This window comes from Salmo trutta, chromosome 19, assembly GCF_901001165.1.
Source record: "Salmo trutta chromosome 19, fSalTru1.1, whole genome shotgun sequence".
In the NCBI taxonomy this organism is placed as follows: Eukaryota; Metazoa; Chordata; class Actinopteri; order Salmoniformes; family Salmonidae; genus Salmo; species Salmo trutta.
This window is the reverse complement of record NC_042975.1, coordinates 16,264,409-16,284,178: the sequence shown is the minus strand read 5'-3', so window position 1 is coordinate 16,284,178 and position 19,770 is coordinate 16,264,409. Positions and strand designations below refer to the sequence as shown.

Here is a 19,770-nt window from a genome sequence, read left to right as displayed (position 1 = left end):
TGTTTTGGTGTGAAAATAATTGTTTTTCAGAAAACCACCAGTCAAAACTCTCTCCCATCACCACAGTCAATAAGGGGTCAAGAGAGTTTAGGGTCAAGATAAAGCTTCAATGAATGTCTGTGTAGTAATCTATAATTATTCAACATTGTTGTATCAATATTAGTGGTCACACGAAAGTAGATAAACTATTATGCATGTAATGGGAAAGATGGTATTTGTGCAGTTTTAATGTCCATGCAGTTTCATGAGTGACTATGGTTTCATAGAAAACATTGGGTTCATTTGAAACTATAAGTATTACTTTGGAGCCTTGGCTGTTCACGGCAAAGCTAAGAATGTCATTACTTAGAATGTCATTGGCAAAAATCACACATTGACATATTTATTTTTGTCTGACCTTGGAGTTTGCCCACTCCTCCTTTCTTAAGGTGCCCTCCTCTTCTTCCTCTGTGCATAGGGGTTCAATTCAGCCCTGAGTGAATAGTCCAGACTCTTACAATGGTGCTTTCACCCCACTCTCACTGTTAAAGGGCTCTTCAAGTTCAAACTGTGGCATACCTTGGCTCTCAAAGGATGGGCTGGAAGCTTAAAACAACTGTCTTGAAATGGAAATGTGTGAGAAAAGAGGAATTATGGAGTGGATGTTCAAGGTTATGGTGATGCCCGTGAGATGATGTGGTTTATTTTGTCGCCGGGTACTTCTCTCAGGTTTTTACTGAACCTGACTGGTTATCCACCAAGCAATGTATCCAGGCACCAGACCTGGGTTCAAATAGTATTTGTTTTAATAATTTAATAATTTAAGCGTGCGGTGATGTGTGTTTGTAGACGATCACTAGTTTAATCCCAGGGACTCTGCCCACTCTGTCATCGGTCATGAAAATAGGGCTTGGTATGAATATTTTCCAAATGTATTTTTTAATTTAACCTTTATTTAACTAGGCAGGTCAGTTAAGAACAAATTCTTATTTTACAATGACGGCCTACCCCGGCCAAACCCTCCCCTAACTCGGACGATGCTGGGCCAATTGTGCACCGCCCTATGGGACTCCCGATCACGGCCGGTTGTGATACAGCCCGGAATCGAAGCAGGGTCTGTAGTGACGCCTTTAGCACTGAGATGCAGTGCCTTAGATCGCTGCGCACTCAGGAGCCTAATACAGCCTTCCTTCCTGTCTTCCTAGAAGTAATCAAATCAAATCAAATTGTATTTGTCACATGCGCCGAATACCACAGGTTACAGTGAAATGCTTACGTACAAGCCCTTAACCAACAATGCAGTTTTAAGAAAATACCTAAAAAAAAGAGTAAGAGATAAGAATAACAAATAATTAAAGAGCAGCAGTAAATAACAATAGTGGGGCTAATATAAGGGGTACCGGTACAGAGTCAATGTGCAGGGGCACCAGTGTTGAGGTAATATGTACGTGTAGGTATAGTTATTAAGGTGACTATGCATAGATAATAACAGAGAGTAGCAGCGTGGGGGGGGGGGCAATGCAAATAGTCTGGTTAGCCATTTGATTAGCTGTTCAGGATTCTTATGGCTTGGGGGTAGAAGCTGTTTAGAAGCCTCTTGGACCTAGAATTGGCGCTCTCGTACCGCTTGCCGTGTGGTAGCAGAGAGAACAGTCTATGACTAGGGTGGCTGAAGTCTTTGACAATTTTTAGGGCCTTCCTCTGACACCGCCTGGTATAGAGGTCCTGGATGGCAGAAAGCTTAGCCCCGGTGATGTACTGGGCCGTCACTGGTCTAAAGTGACTGGATTGGTGAAAGGTATGTTATGGGACCTTTGCTTTCAACTATACAATCACATACTGATCAATGACTAGCTCAAAGAAGGGAAGACAGGAGGATGCATTTTCTGTGTGGTCTAGTGGTTTTGCCACTGACCCCATTGCACTGGTGCCAGAGTCGGCATGGGTTTGAATTCACCACTGCCCTTTGGCTCTATCTCCTCCAATCTTTCCTGTCTTCTCTCTACTGTTCTATCTGTTCAATATAAAAAAACATTTAAAAAAATAGTAGAGCTTAGCCTGTGTCTTGTGACATGGCCACTCTTGATGAGGTCACTTTAGGGAATGGCGCTCCCCCCATTAGTCACAGCTAAGAGTTGGCTCACTGATGCTATCCTTCCTCTTTTGTCTCCTTCTTTCTCTGGAAGGAGTGACTAAGAAAACAAACCTTGTTTTGTAAGGGAAATGACTGAAAGGGTGGAGCGTCATCTATGTTTCGAAACCTACAGACCTTGATGTCTGAACTTTGGTCCTTGGTTACTAGTTTTCCTTTGTAACCAATGAGTTAGATGGTACTTAATGAGTTAGATGGTAACAATGAGTTAGACCCTTCAGTGTTGTGACGCAAAAATATTGGCCAAATGTATTACTCATAGAATAAAAAAGGCATTTCTGGACGTTATTCATCACAATCAGACGGGATTCTTAGAGGGAAGTTATATTGGAGACAACATTAGACAACTACTACAAATAATGGAAAACTTTGAGAATACAGGTAAACCATGTATAACCGTTATAGCAGATCTTGAGAAAGCATTTGATATAGTACGTCTAGAATCTGTTTAAGTGCCTGTTTTTTTTTTTTTTTCAACTTAAGATGGGTAAAAGTATTGTTCAAAAACCTTTATGTAAAATAATAAATAATAGTTACTTCTCTGAGAACACCTTTCCATTTATGAGAAGATTACCCTGATTCATTTTTTTGTGATATCTAAGTTTACATACATGACCACATGACCAAAAGTATGTGGACACCTGCTTGTCGAAAATCTAATTCCAAAATAATGGGCATTAATATGGAGTTGGTCCCACAATTGCTGCTATAACAGCCTCCGCCCTTCTGGAAAGATTTCCACTAGCTGTTGGAACATTGCTGCGGGGACTTGCTTCCATTCAGCAACAAGAGCATTAGTGAGGTCGGGCACTGATGTTGGGCGATTAGGCCTTGCTCGCAGTCAGCGTTCCAATTCATCCTAAAGGTGTTCAATGGAGTTGAGGTCAGGGCTCTGTGCAGGCCAGTCAAGTTCTTCCACACCAATCTCAACAAACCATTTATGTAGGGACCTTGCTTTGTGCATGGGGACATTGTCATGCTGAAACAGGAAAGGTCCTTCCCCAAACTGTTTCCACAAAGTTGGAAGCACAGAATCATCTAGAATGTAATTGAAGGCTGTAGCGTTAAGGTTTCCCTTTACTGGAACTACGGGGCCTAGCCCGAACAATGAAAAACAGCCCCAGACCATTATTTCTCCTCCACCAAACTTTACAGTTGTCACTATGCATTTGGGTATATAGCGTTCTCCTGGCCTGGCATCCTCCAAACCCAGATTCATCCGTCGGACTGCCAGATAGTGAAGTGTGATTCATCACTCCAGAGAACGCGTTTCCACTGCTCCAGAGGCCAATGGCGCCGAGCTTTACACCACTCCAGCCGACGCTTGGCATTGCACATGGTGATCTTAGGCTTGTGTGCGGCTGCTCGGCCATGAAAACCCATTTCATGAAGCTCCTGACTAATAGTTATTGTGCTGATGTTGCTTCCAGAGGCAGTTTGGAACTCGGTAGTGAGTGTTTTAACCGAGAACAGACTTTTTTTTTCTCCCTACGTGCTTCAGCACAGTCCTGTTCTGTGAGCTTGTGTGACCTACTACTTCGCCACTGAGCCGTTGTTGCTCCTAGACATTTCCACTTCACAATAATAGCACTTACAGTTGACCAGGGCAGCTCTAGCAGGGTAGAAATTTTCCAAACTGACTTGTTGGAAAGGTGGCATCCTATGACAGGTGGCATCCCCATACTGTATTTATTTATTGATCTTGCTCCTTTGCACCCCAGTATCTCTACTTGCACATTCATTTTCTGCACATCTATCACTCCAGTGTTTAATTGGTATATTGTAATTACTTTGCCACCATGGCCTATTTATTGCCTTACCTCCCTTATCTTACCTCATTTGCACACACTGTATATAGACTTTTTCTACTGTATTATTGACTGTATGTTTGTTTATTCCATGTGTAACTCTGTGTTGTTGTATGTGTCGAACTGCTTTGCTTTATCTTGGCCAGGTCACAGTTGTAAATGAGAACTTGTTCTCAACTAGCCTACCTGGTTAAATAAAGGTGAAATAAAAATAAATAAAAATGACGGTGCCACGTTGAAAGTCACTGAGCTCTTCAGTAAGGACATTCTACTGCCATTGTTTGTCTATGGACATTGCATGGTTGTGTGCTGAATTGTATACACCTGTCAGCAACAGGTGTGGCTGAAATAGCAGAATCCCAAACATTTTTGCAGAATCCACACATACTTTTGTATATATAGTGTATTTATTCATTGCTCTACCGACTCCAGGAGAATCCTTTTTCAAATCATGCGAGGAAAAACATATTTCACTTTATTTGGAATGGCAAACCAGATAACGTTATACAAGCATATTTGAGTTTGGAGGTTTAAAACAATTAAATATTAAGGCATAAAACCTCTCCCTTAAAGCCTCCATTTTACCGAAATTGTATCTAAATCCAAACTGGTTTTCTAGCAAGCTACTAAGAGAGCCCCATCCTATGTTTAAGAGTGGGCTCTGCCTTTTTGCAGATTAAAACCTTGACAATGGGTCCCTCTTTAAAGTATCTTCCTTTTTAAATGACGTCTTACAGAGTTGGCTACAATTTCAATTTCATCCTCCAGAAAAGGAAGATCTAATATTACAGGAAATAATATGTCTAAACTCCACAATGTACTGATAGAGAAAAAAATCTATTTCTTGGAAAAACTACAAGAAGGGTATAATATTTATGAAGGACATTGTAAACAAGAATGGTAACATTGTCACAAGCAATTAACAACAGTGTATGGAGGTGTATGCTCAATACAAAATTAGAACCAACTCACAGTTGCTGTGCCACAAAATTGGAAGAGACAATGACTTAAAGAAGAAATGAAAGAATCTGTCTGTCTGCCACCCATTCAATCAATCAATCAAATGTATTTGTAAACATATACATATATGTATTTTTTTTACATCAGCAGATGTCACAAAGTGCTATACAGGAAGCCAGCCTAAAACCCCAAACAGCAAGAAATGCAGATGTAGAAGCACGATGGCTAGGAAGAACTCCCTAGAAAGGCAGGAACCTAGGAAGGAACCTAGAGAGGAACCAGGCTCTGAGGGGTGGCCAGTCCTCTTCTGGCTGTGTAGGGTTGAGATTATAACAGTAGCCAAGATGTTCAAACGTTCATAGATGACCAGCAGGGTCAAATAATAATAATAATCACAGTGGTTGTAGATGGTGTAACAGGTCAGCACCTCAGGAGTAAATGTCAGTTGGCTTTTCATAGCCGAGCAGTCAGAGTTAGAGCGCGTAGGTGCGGTAGAGAGAGAGTCGAAAACAGCAGGTCCGGGACAAGGTAGGATGTCTGGTGAACAGGTCAGGTTTCCATAGCCGTAGGCAGAACAGTTGAAACTGAAGCCGCAGCACGACCAGGTGGACTGGGGACAGCAAGGAGTCATCAGGCCAGGTAGTCCTGAGGCTTGGTCCTAGGGCTCATGTCCTCCGGGAGGGGAGGGAGAGGGAGAGAGTGAGAATTAGAGGGAGCATACTTAAATTCACACAGGACACCTGATAAGACAGGAGAAATACTCCAGATATAACAGAGGGTCTATGAACTGGCATACAGTATAAAACAAACAATCCGTTCGTTTCAATTTAAACCTATTATATAAAATACTTGCTGTAAAAATAATGCTCAATATATAAGGCATTTAACAGTCAGTCTTGTACAGTCTTTGCCATGAGGAAACACTCAATTGAACATATTTTCTGGTACTGTCCATTGGTGGCTCACTTTTGGGGTCAGGTCCAGGAATGGTTGTTATGTCAAAATATCAGGGTTTAGATGGACCTGCAAACATTGTTAGGGGATCTGAAAAACCATGATCAGTCAATGGGAAATATCATTATACTCTGGGGTAAAGTATTTATTTTTAGGGCAATATCAGTAGAAATTTAATAAATAGGGAGGTTCTGGACCCTCATAAGACATCATAGTAAAATGGAGGGATGTATTGCAAAAGGAAATAGCATTATACTTGGAAAGATGGGTTAATCTGTGGACATCGGAGGGATTGAGTTAAAATCAGAATGATTGGTTGATTGACAGCGGTGGGATTAAATCCAGCACTTGAAGAAAGAGAAAGGAATATACGTATAATTATTTAACTACAGGTACCGTCGATGTGAGTGAAAATAGCTGTAGTAGCTGTTAGTTTACTCCAATCAGGATAGGGATGGTAGGGTAGGAGGGAAAAAGTATAAAGAAAATTAAAATAAAGGGGATTAGAAATTATGCAAACAATTTAATTCATAGAACCTACAATATATCTGCAATATTAAAGCTGATCTACCCCCCCCCCCAAAAAGAACATTTGTTAGATGGTACCAAATGAGTTAGGTACCTAATGAGTTAGATGGTAACTCATATGGTAAAGTTAAATGGTACTGTATTCTAAGGTATGTACACTATGGTCCATTTAAGTGTAGTTCTGGACTAAAAAGTATTTTCAATGGAGAATTTTTAAAATCCAGGACTAGGCTTCACCTGTGTGTGTGAAACCGGCCGTAAGTATGTACAGTGTTTAGGCATTATGGCTCAGTTGGTAGACGATGGCGCTTGCAATGCCAGGATTGTGGATTCGATACCCGGGGCCACCCATATGTAAAATGTGTGCACCCATGACTGTAAATCACTTTGGATTAAAGCGTTTTTAAATGGCATATATCATATTATTATTATATTAAAACTGATGTTGTTATTTTTACGTGCTAGTGCTGCCACCTCCTGGTGAAATAAAATATAATATCTCTAATGTGTCTCTTACGCTTGTCCTCAGATCCCAGCGCACCCTACAACTGGCATTCTGGCCATCTACGTGGCCCTTAACTACTGTGACGTGATCCACATCGCTGGATTTGGCTACCCAGAGTCTAAAGACCTGAAGCACCCCATTCACTACTATGGCTATGACACCATGAAGTCTATGAAGGTGAGGGAGGAAATTGAAATGGGGTGCGTCCCAACAATATCTACATTCTTCTGAAGTGTACACTCATTCACTACTTCCCAAAAATCTAAAAGCATTGGATTGGTGGAGGCATGGGCCAGAGGGAGTTTCCACTACATTCTGTAAACCAGTCATTTCCTTTCAAATCAGTGAAAGCAAGTGAAAGAGAGCACACTTTGGGAGGAAGGAAAGATAATTGGGATGTAGCCCTTGGACTATCAACAATCCCTTGTCTTGTCTAAAACACTATGCAAAGTCACATATGAATAACATTGAATATGATATGTGGAGACACATCAAATGAAATGTGTTGATACAGAGGAGTGACTTTGGCGTTCTGTTGTCATGAACAATTTCAAACCACTTTGCATGGTGTGTTAACATATTTGAAAATCAATAGATTTTTTAATTTCTCCTCTTCCTGACAGAATTCGTACCACAACCTCTCCCATGAGGTGAAAGCTCTGAAGCGACTAGAGGACTCTGGTGCTGTTGTATACCTACACCCTCACTCCTGACCAATGCAACACTAAGAGTAGTGCACAAGTGAATGATACAATTATATATAATATATTATAAACTGGGTGGTTCGAGCCCTGAATGCTGATTGGCCGTGGTATAACATTAGCATACATTTCCGTATGGGTGGCCCCAGGGGGAATCAAATCCACAATCCAGACTACTGTACCAACTGAGCTATACAGGACCACAGTGAAGGAAGAGAGTTGGGACACTGAAAAAGGACTTCCCTTGCCTACACATCTTTATCACAATCTCATAAACATCCAGTGTGTTTTAGGGATTAACATGGGTATCCGGGATCTCGGGACTGTCCCAGGAGCACTCTTCAGACAGTAGCGGTGGGTGGGGAAAATCACTGGGGAAGCCAAGGCATGAGAAAAAAGCCCTATTACAACCTACAGTTGAAGTCGGAAGTTTACATACACCTTAGCCAAATACATTTAAACTCAGTTTTTCACAATTCCTGAGATTTAATCTGAGTAAAGATTCCCTGTTTTAGGTCAGTTAGGATCACCACTTCATTTTAAGAATGTGAAATGTCAGAATAATAGTAGAGAGAATGATTTATTTCAGCTTTTATTTCTTTCATCACATTCCCAGTGGGTCAGAAGTTTACATACGCTCAATTAGTATTTCGTAGCATTGCCTTTAAATTGTTTAACTTGGGTCAAACATTTTGGGTAGCCTTCCACAAGCTTCCCACAATAAGTTGGGTGAGTTTTGGCCCATTCCTCCTGACAGAGCTGGTGTAACTGAGTCAGGTTTGTAGGACTCCTTGCTCGCACACACTTTTTCAGTTCTGCCCACAAATTTTATATAGGATTGAGATCAGGGTTTTGTGATGGCCACTCCAATACCATGACTTTGTTGTCCTTAAGCCATTTTGCCACAACTTTGGAAGTATACTTGGGGTCATTGTCCATTTGGAAGATCCATTTGCGACCAAGCTTTAACTTCCTGACTGATGTCTTGAGATGTTGCTTCAATATATACACATAATTTTCCTACCTCATGATGCCATCTATTTTGTGAAGTGCACCAGTCTCTCCTGCAGCAAAGCACCCCACCCAACATGATGCTGCCACCCCCGTGCTTCACAGTTGGGATGGTGTTCTTCGGCTTGCAAGCCTCCCCCTTTTTCCTCCAAACATAACGATGGTCATTATGGCCAAACAGTTCTATTTCTGTTTCATCAGACCAGAGGACATTTCTCCAAAAAGTACAATCTTTGTCCCCATGTGTAGTTGCAAACTGTAGCTTTTTTATGGTGGTTTTGGAGCAGTGGCTTCTTCCTTGCTGAGCAGCCTTTCAGGTCATGTCGCTATAGGACTCGTTTTACTGTGGATATAGATACTTTTGTACTTGTTTCATCCAGCATCTTCACAAGGTCCTTTGCTGTTGTTCTGGGATTGATTTGCACTTTTCACACCAAAGTACGTTAATCTCTAGGAGACAGAACCCGTCTCCTTCCTGAGCGGTATGACGGCTGCGTGGTCCCATGGTGTTTATACTTGCATACTATTGTTTGTACAGTTGAACGTGGTACCTTCAGGCGTTTGGAAATTGCTCCCAAGGATGAACCAGACTTGTGGAGGACTACAATTTCTTTCCTAAGGTCTTGGCTGATTTCTTTTGATTTTCCCATGATGTCAAGCAAAGAGGCACTGAGTTTGAAGGTAGGCCTTGAAATACATCCACAGGTACACCTCCAATTGACTCAAATGATGTCAATTAGCCTATCAGAAGCTTCTAAAGCCATGACATCATTTTCTGGAATTTTCCAAGCTGTTTAAAGGCACAGTCAACTTAGTGTATGTAAACTTTTGACCCACTGGAATTGTGATACAATGAATTATAAGTTAAATAATCTGTCTGTAAACGATTGTTAGAAAAATGTCTTGTGTCATGCACAAAGTAGATTTCCTAACCGACTTGCCAAAACTATAGTTTGTGAACAAGAAATTTGTGGAGTGGTTGAAAAACGGGTTTTAATGACTACAACCTAGGTGTATGTCAACTTCTGACTTGTGTGTTGTGATAATTGCGGTGTTGTCTCTATAAAGTGTTAGTTCATTTGCCTTGCCACTGTGATATAAAGGCCTAAGGCCGAGACAATAAGAAGACACAGTGGCAGAATAAATTCAATCACATTTTTGTTTCATCACAAAACCAGAGAGCAACATCTGTCCGGTGAAGTCCACAAAGCATATTGCATGTAACAAACCGTTACATGACCTACAGCATGGTCAATCAAGTTAATGCTTCCGACATTTTCGGACTACTAAACAACTATTGATTTAGAACACAGAGTTAACGCAAGTTGCAAAGAAAACAGGAGCTGCCTCCGCTATTCAAGGACCATTTTAACTTCAACATCATCAAATCACCTATGCTTAGTCTAATAGTGCCAACTAAAATATTCCAAAAACAATTTAGTCCAATCAACATAAGATAAATATCATGTGGTTGTCCATGGTACTGTTTTTTGTGTGTGTGTGTGTAAGTTGAAAAAACATGTTGACTCACCCTACTTGTAGAGAAATGCCAATGCCATCCTCCTCTCTTCATGTTGCCAAAACGATCTATGACTGTCTTACAGTACACACTTTTAGTTTTGTTGTCCTAGGCTACCTGGCTAAAATGCTTGCTCGCTAGCCTAACTTCCGTTCATGGGCAACGATTAGCCAGCTAATTAACATTTGCCTAAGTAGCTACATGTTGAACTTCCATCCTCTCAGGCCAGATGTACAATGTATGAATTTATGGTTGGATCAGATTCACCTTTATAATCATTGGCCAGTACTAAAATGTCTAGAACATTAATATCTTATATTCTGATAACATGGCAACCATGTTCTGTGTATGTTTGGTGGGATGTTGATGGAATATTTACGTAACCCACAAAAAACTGGACACATGAATGTTTTTGCCATGTTCTCATAAAACTGCTACAGATTTCCAACATTCCTCCCTGTCCTGTAGGTGACCTTTGCACATAGCATCTTATTGCTTTTCACTCTGGAAACCTTTGTCCTATTTTGCAATTAAAGAACATTTATTTAGGCCTGGATTCAATCCCTATCGCCGAAGATCAGTTTTAAAATTTAAAGGTAGACTAAGTTCCGATTGGGCCAACATATATGCTGCTTTTACCGTGAATGTAGGCTCCGGGACCACAGAACCATTGCCTTTAATTCTCAATCGCTCTATTAAGCGGATTTTCAGCGCTACAGATTGAAGAGAGCCATCAATTCATTAATTCACATGGTAGAGAAAATATAGTAGAGAAATTATGCGACAATATAACATATTCATTTTAGAAAATACACAATAGCTGAAAAGTGGCTGTCACATTGATGACACAGACTGTCTGGAAGTTGGTAGTGCCACCAGACCTGATTCGAGGTGGATCTTTCTGGCTGTGGTGGTCGCCAGATATTTGGCACTACAGCAGGGCGTGTTGGTCTCATAGATGTTGTGGAAGCTGTTGTGGTTCACCTCATAGAAGCCCTTCTCCAGGGAGAGGACTGGTGTGAAGCGATACCCCCACAGCACCTCAGTGTCCAAATAGGAGCTCCGAGCTTGACACATCATTCCTGTAAAAGATTGGAGAGATTTATTACATTCCTTTTTTTTGCACTTCAAAAGCATACGAAAAACATCTTACAAACAAACACAAACAATGCCTGCATCTCATCTGCTCATACCCACATGCTCACACCCCCAACCTTAGTGCTTGCATTACTGTTTGCCACTTTGCCTTAAATTGTACCAATTTGTTTTTCTCGGTTGCCCATCCTATTTCAATAATAAACCATTAGATTTTTCCATTGTGTCAATGATGGCGGATTGATTGACTTCCAAGTTTTTAATATACGTTTTTTTCAAGATGAGTGATGAGAAGAGAATCGTTCAGCCCATTATGTATCTCACTACACCCTCATATTCCATGTTTTGAAATATGCAGACAATAAGTTTACATTGTAATACTTCTGACATTGTAATTTTACATTGTAATACAAATTCTTATTTACAGTTCATTCGGAAAGTATTCAGACCCCTTCATTTTTCCACATTTTGTTACATTACAGCCGTAATCTAAAATGGATTAGATTGTCCCCCCCATCAATCTATACACAATACCCCATAATGACAAAGCAAAAACAGGTTTTTAGAAACGTCGCAAATTTATCAAAATAAAAATACGGAATATCACATTTACATAAGTATTCAGACCCTTTACTCAGTACTTCGGCAGCGATTACAGCCTCGAGTCTTCTTGGGTATGATGCTACAAGCCTGGCACAACTGTATTTGAGGAGTACTCCCATTCTTCTCTGCAGATCTTCTCAAGCTCTGTCAGGTTTGATGGGGAGCATCGCTGCAAAGCTATTTTCAGGTCTCTGGCTGGGCCACTCAAGGACATTCAGAGACTTGTCCCGAAGCCACTCCTGTGTTGTCTTTGCTGTGTGCTTAGGGTCGTTGGCATGTTGTAAGGTGGACCTTCGCCCCAGTCTGAGGTCCTGAGCACTCTGGAGCAGGTTTTCATCAAAGATCTCTCAGTACTTTGCTTCGATCATCTTTCCCTTAATCCTGACTAGTCTTCCAGTCCCTGCCTCTGAAAAACATCCCCACAGCATGATGCTGCTTCCACCATGCTTCACCGTAGGGATGGTGCTAGGTTTCCTCCAGACGTAACGCTGGCATTCAGGCTAAAGAGTTCAGTCATTGTTTCATCAGACCAGAGAATCTTGTTTCTCATGGTCTGAGAGTGCTTTAGGTGCATTTTGGCAAACTCCAAGTGAGCTGCAATGTGCCTTTTTTCTGAGGAGTGGCTTCCGTCTGGCCACTTTACCATAAAGGCCTGATTGGTGGAGTGCTGCAGAGATGGTTGTCCTTCTGGATGGTTCTCCCAGCTCTGTCAGAGTGACTATCGGGTTCTTGGTCACCTCCCTCACCAAGCCCTGATTGCTTAGTTTGGCCAGGCGGCCAGCTCTAGAAAGAGTCTTGGTGATTCCTAACTTCTTCCATTTAAGAATGATGGAGGCCACTGTGTTGTTGGGGACCCTCAATGCTGCAGAATGTTTTGGGTAATATTCCCCAGATCTGTGCCTTGACACAACCCTGTCTCGGCGCTCTACAGACAATTCCTTTGACCCCATGGCTTGATTTTTACTCTGACATGCACTGTCAACTGTAGGACCTTATATAGACAGGTGTGTGCCTTTCCAAATCATGTCCAATCAATTGAATTTACCACAGGTGGACTCCAATCAAGTTGTAGAAACATCTCAAGGATGATCAATGGAAACAGGATGCACCTGAGCTCAATTTCGAGTCTCATATCAAAGGGTCTGAATACTTATGTAAATAAGGTATCTGTTTTTTAATTGTAATACATTTGCAAAAATGTCAAAAAACCTGTCATTATGGGGTATTTTGTTTAGATTGATGAGGGGAAAAAATTGTTTTAAACCATTTTAGGCTGTAACATATCAAAATGTGAAAAAAAGTCAAAGGGTCTGAATACTTTCCGAATGCACAATGACGGCCTACCAAGTGGCAAAAGGCCTCCTGCGAGGATGGAGTCTGGGATTAAAAACTAAAATGTAGGACAAAACACACATCACGACAAGAGAGACACCACAACACTACATAAAGAGAGACCTAAGACAACAACACAGCATGGCAACAACACAGCCCGATAGCGACACAACATGGCAGCAGCATGACATGGTTGCAGCACATTACGCGAAGCACCCACAAGTGTCAGTAAGAGTGTATGATTGAGTGTTTTTTGCAGCTCTTGAACATTAGTCAGACCAAACAAAAACAATTTATCCTGAGATAAAACAAGAACAAACAGCAAATTAAGAGTTTTCAGAAATATTGACAAATTAGCTTTTATTGTTTAAAGAAATTATGTTTTTTCACGATCCAATCAGGGTTCTTTTTTCATTTTTTTAACAGTTCAATACAGTAATATGAAATATTTATGTAAAACATTTACATTTTACATTTTAGTATTGTAGTAGATGCTCTTATCCAGAGCGACAGTGAGTGCATGCATTCAAATGTTCATCATAACAGCAACAAGATGGTGAGCCAAGTCCACTTATTCACCTCTATAGGTAGCACTCCAGTCTCTATGGCATCCTTCATTCGGGTGTGAGGTACCATTAAATCGTCTACAAGAGCTGATGACAGAAGCACAGAAATATTCTAAAGCTGATGTATAGGTTGTCAGAAATAGCGATATTGACAAAGAGCAAGGGGGAGACGCAGACAGACAGAAATACAAGCAAAAACACGTTTATTATATTTGGTCAAACTTCATTCAACACCAAGACCATACTTGGCTTCTATTATGTGATGGTTCTTTACGATTCATCGTTATTAAAGCGCAATGTTGATACCTGGTATTTCAAATTAAACCACAGTCAATAGCCAGAAGAAATTGTCTGGAAGTATTGCCACATTTTATAGAAACACATTAGGATTTACAGAGAGAGAGTTGCAATGTTGTATTCATCAGTTTTAGTGGAACAATGGTTTTTGGCAAACAGCTTGCCAGGGATCAAACAATGGTGATCAGGCCTAGTACCAATGTATAGTATATTGTTTAAGGGACCAGTCTTAATGCACAGAGGATGTTGCAATACGCTCTCTTTCTCTCATAAGTATCACTTCTAAATGTGGGTGTCTTTGTTTGCTTTGCATGTAGAGCTATATCATTCTAATTGCATGTGGCTGTGCTTTCATGCCTCTTCCACTTACTAATACTTTTTTCTGTTTGTTTTAACATTTGTCAGGGCAATTACCTTTCAAATGTACAGTATTCTACCATAAGAGATTTGTATTCAGCATTTGATCATTTGTGCCCTATTCTAATCTCAGCTTCTTCCTCGTCAGCTGTTCTATTTGAATTACAAAACAAATGCTCATTGTCTGGGTTTGAGCAATCGTCTCTGTCTAATCAAATCAAATTGTATTTGTCACATGCACCAAATACAACAGGTGTAGACCTTACAGTGAAATTCTTACTTACAAGCCCTTAACCAACAATGCAGTTAAGTAAAAAATAGATAAGTAAAAAATAAAAATATTTAAAGAGCAGCAGTAAAATAACAGTAGCGAGGCTATAAACAGGGGGTACCGGTACAGAGTCAATGTGCGGGGGAACAGTAATTGCGGTAATATGTACATGTAGGTAGAGTTAAAGTGACCATGCATAGATAATAAACAGAGAGTAGCAGCAGCGTAAAAGAGGGTGTGGGGGAGGTGGGGGACAATGCATATAGTCTGGGTAGCCATTTGATTAGCTGTTCAGGAATCTTATGGCTTGGGGGTAGAAGCTATTAAGAAGCCTTTTGGACCTGGACTTGGCGCTTCGGTGTCGTGCGGTAGCAGAGAGAACAGTCTATGATTAGGGTGGCTGGAGTATTTGACAAATCTATGTTTGAGCAATTGAGTTTATATGGACAGCACACAACTGTGATACGGAGAGTGAATGGTGACATTTCTGATAAGGGGGTTTAACTAAAATGCAGTTAGTATTAGAGCCAAAAAAAGCTGTCTTGATAGAGTTGTAACAAGATTACATCTGGCCATAACGATTTACCATCTGATTATACTGACAGCAAATACAAATTGACAATCATACTGTAGGTGGGTGTAGCTGCTGGAGACTAGGAAAAGGATTACACAATAAAGTGCATAATAACTGTATTTGCTTCGCTATATAGGAGGAGGGCTATTAATATCCACCGTGATACAGATAGAGATGGAGGTCACAACATTCGGGGTGCTCCTGGGGCTATGCTTCACTTTAGGATTGGACACGCGCGTGCGCGCACACACACACACTGATAGCCTGACAAACATTCAAAACACAATAGGACAATCACTACCCACTTTATATTTGTAAACACAGTGTAATATAGTGCATTATTACTATGCATACTACTTCTCTTATTACTTCTATAACTTGTTATTTTGACTTGGCTCTTTAGGGGTTCAAGCCAGCAAAGGTGGGGGAAATTCTATTATATTTGTTGGCGTTCATTATTATTTGGGTTCTTCCGTCAATTTCGTGAAGAAAATTAAAAATTCCTGTGACATAAGGCCCAGGAGGGTGCAAGATGGCAAAGGGCCAGGGGCTACACCATCTCATGCAATACCATGCCAATTGGCCACATGGTGGCGCTATAACAACCAATTGAAAATGCTAACTTTTAAAGGTCGCCCCTGACCCGTGTGACCTATGTACTTTGTATCCCTCATTTACTCAAGTGTTTCCTTTATTTTGGCAATTACCTGCACATCTCAGTTGTGCTGAGCAGAACACCAATGCACAGGGTTATGTACCTAAGTTAGCCTTCACCCAGTGTCACAAAGTTTAACTGAAATTCAAGGTAAACTATAAGCAACTAATCGTACTTGGCATCTATGAACCAAGCTCTCCAGGATAGTATCTCAAACAACATGGACACTACTGACCAATAAACATTCAAGTGGGCATGGTTTGGCACATAAATGCATATAACTCTGACACAGATATTTGTATTGGTAAAAAACTTGGTACATATGTTCCAAACATTGTCAAGACTCAACATGTCTAAGCACATTGCGATCAACCACATGGTGGCGCTATAACTGGCACATGTTTATATTTATGTTTATATATCTGTTTGACTGTGTGATTTGGAACACATGCTCAGGGATTTGAGTCTAGCTATCCTGTAAAGTATGGTTCAGTTTGGCCACACGGTGGCGCTGTTGGACAGGAACAGTCATTAATGCAAGCTCATTGGCTCATAGTGGCCATTCTGTTTAAGCAAGTGTCTTGGAAAATATTGGGTTTGAAGATTATCATCTATAGATTGTCGTGTCTTTGGCATCATTAAAATGAAGACTGTTATTTTATCAATTCAATTCTCTGTAATTATGATTACGTGATTATTCTAATCATGTAAATGTAATTAACTAGGAAGTCAGGGCACCAAGGAAAATATTCAGATTACAAAGTTATAATTTTCTTAATACAACTTTTCAGATATTTCAATATCTGATCAATTACTCTTCTAATTAATGAATTATTCTTTACCTCACGTTAGTCTCATTCCAAACGTCGTAAATTGTTGGTTATCTGCACGAACCCAGTCTTCACTATGAGTCATCCATACATCAATTGTCTCAATCATTTAGTTATTAACTAACTAAATAATCACAGAAATGCATAAACAAACAGTAGTACATATGGTTATAAGGAAATGATAGCGGAGTTTCCCTAGTGGAATAAACTGATATTTCGGCTTGGTGGACAAAAGGGAAGTGGGTGTAGACTGAGAAAGGCGGGAATTACACTAATGAGTCACTACACACTTGATAATAATATTTACATTTTACATTTTTTTACATTTACGTCATTTAGCAGACGCTCTTATCCAGAGCGACTTACAGTAGTGAATGCATACATTTCATATATACTGCTCAAAAAAATAAAGGGAACACTTAAACAACACAATGTAACTCCAAGTCAATCACACTTCTGTGAAATCAAACTGTCCAATATTCATTGAAATGCTAATCCTTTACACATGAACGCTCACTCATTCTGGAATAATTGCAATCAATATATATATTTATTTATATTGTTATTATTGTCAGAGGTGGAAAAAGTACCCAATTGTCATACGCCAGTAAAAGTAAAGAAACCTTAATAGAAAATGGCTTAAGTAAAAGTGAAAGGCACTTGAGTGGGAGTCTAAAATTATTTGGTTTTAAATATACTTAAGTGTCAAAAGTAAATGTTGTCGCTAAAATATACTCCAAGTATCAAAAGTAAAAAGCATAAATCATTTCAAATTCCTTATATTAAGCAAACTAGACGGCACAATTTTTAAATGTTTTTTTTATTTACAGATAGCCAAGGATGTTCTCCTGATAAGTGCATGTATTTGACAATTTTCCTGCCCTGCTAAACATTCGAAATGTTACGAGTAATTTGGGGCGTCAAAGAAAATGTATGGAGTAAAAAGTACTACATAAGTATTTTTGGGGGGTATCTGTACTAAACTAATGTACTTTTTACTCCATACATTTTCTTTGACGCCCCAAATTACTCGTAATATTTCGAATGAAAAAGTCAAGGGGTCTGAATACTTTCTGAATGCACTGTAGTTTACAGCAGGTATAAAAGGTGCAGCGAAATGCTTATGTACTAGCTTCCTCAACAATTCAGTATATTAGTCAATAACAACAATTAGTGCTGTAAAGTACTTAAGTAAAAAGTACTACATAAGTATTTTTGGGGGGTATCTGTACTAAACTAATGTACTTTTTACTTAAGTACTTTACAGCACTAATTGTTGTTATTGACTAATATACTGAATTGTTGAGGAAGCTAGTACATAAGCATTTCGCTGCACCTTTTATACCTGCTGTAAACTACAGTGCATTCAGAAAGTATTCAGACCCCTTGACTTTTTCCACATTTTGTTATGTTACAGTTTTATTCTAAAATGGATTAAATACTTTTCTTCCCTCAATCTACACACAATACCCCGTATTGGCAAAGCAAAAACAGGTTTTTATTTAGCAAATTTATATATATAAAAAAACTGAAATATCACATTTAAAGTACATAAGGATTCAGACCATTTACTCAGTACTTTGTTGAAGCACATTTGGCAGCGATTACAGCCTTGAGTCTTCTTGCATATGAGGCTACAAGCTTGGCACACCTGTATTTGGGGAGTTTCTCCCATTCTTCTCTGCAGATCCTCTCAAGCTCTGTCAGGTTGGATGGGGAGTGTCGCTGCACAGCTATTTTCAGGTCTCTCCAGAAATGTTCGATCAGGTTCAAGTTTGGGCTCTGGCTGGGCCACTCAAGGACATTCAGAGACTTGTCCCGAAGCCATTCCTGTGTTGTTTTGGTTGTGTGCTTAGGGTCGTTGTCCTGTTGGAAGGTGAACCTTTGCCCCAGTCTGAGGTCCTGAGCACTCAATGATGTCTCTGTTCATCTCTCCTTCGATCCTGACTAGTCTCCCAGTCCCTGCTGCTGAAAAACATCCCCACAGCATGATGCTGCCACCACCATGCTTCACAGTAGGGATGGTGCCAGGTTTCCTCCAGATGTGACGCTTGGTATTCAGGCCAAAGAGTTCAATCTTTGTTTCATCAGACCAGAGAATCTTGTTTCTCATGGTCTGAGAGTCCTTTAGATGCCTTTTGGCAAACTCAAACGGGGCTGTCATGTGCCTTTTACTGAGTAGTGGCTTCCGTCTGGCCACTTTACCATAAAGGCCTGATTGCAGCACTCCAAAAGAGATGATTGTCCTTCAGGAAGGTTCTCCCATCTCCACAGACGAACTCTGGAGCTCTGTGGTCACAATACCTTCCTTCCTTTTACAACACATTTGAATTTGATTTCTTTGGAGGCCATTCACCAATGTGGACCATTTGCAGATGTACATCAATTTTAGTATTAGTTTGTGATTCACTCTAGTGAAGAATTTGAAATACACACATTATAAAAAGCCACAAATGCATACATTGAACTAGTTAGCTATTGTGTTTTTCAAATTACATTCAACAGAGCATGGCAGCTTAAGTCCAGTGGACTGCTTCAAGCATCACACACACAAGGCTATATATTTTCAGAGTGGTTCTTACCTTTTGGTTCCAGTGGAAGTAACTTAACTAACCAAACAGCCACCAAGGCATCACTCAACTCTTATTCGGGCTCCAGTGCTTCCTACTAGCTGCAGTCATCCTTCCCATGGGCGTTATATCTGCTCTTTACCTCTCTCTCTATTTTTCTCTCTCCAGGCTACCTTTATTATTTATTGCAGTCTGTGCAATAAAATATGCGTGTGGGTGTGTTACCAGCAGGACAAAGTAATAGCAGATCGCAAAAGTAGGCTAGAGGAGAATTGGAAATCTCCCAAAGTCAGATAAGTTGAGAAAATTTGCAAGCTAGTAATGAGGTACTCGTGTCCATCATAATTTAATCTAAAAAAGGGAATAAAAACGTGCTAATAACATGCAACTTGCATGTTAAATATTTATTGCTCGTGTTTGCAGTTTTTCTATTTCTAGTACAAAATACTAAAATGGTCTTACAAGGTCTGACTTAGTGGTTTATTCAGAATAATGTGCTGTGC

At 40.1% G+C, this 19,770-nt stretch overlaps 1 protein-coding gene across 3 annotated transcripts in view; it reads left to right on the top strand.

The window, feature by feature from the left end:
• LOC115154056 (CMP-N-acetylneuraminate-beta-galactosamide-alpha-2,3-sialyltransferase 4) overlaps positions 1-19,770 on the top strand; it is a 47,211-nt gene that overhangs the window by 25,024 nt on the left and 2,417 nt on the right. The window contains exons 10-11 of one of the 3 annotated variants that reach the window (XM_029699894.1): positions 6,911-7,063; positions 7,510-7,536. In XM_029699894.1, the coding sequence (XP_029555754.1) occupies positions 6,911-7,063; positions 7,510-7,536 (180 nt within the window). Of the gene's footprint in view, positions 1-6,910; positions 7,064-7,509; positions 8,039-19,770 lie in introns of those variants that run through there. The other 2 variants (XM_029699896.1, XM_029699895.1) reach the window with 2 other exon arrangements.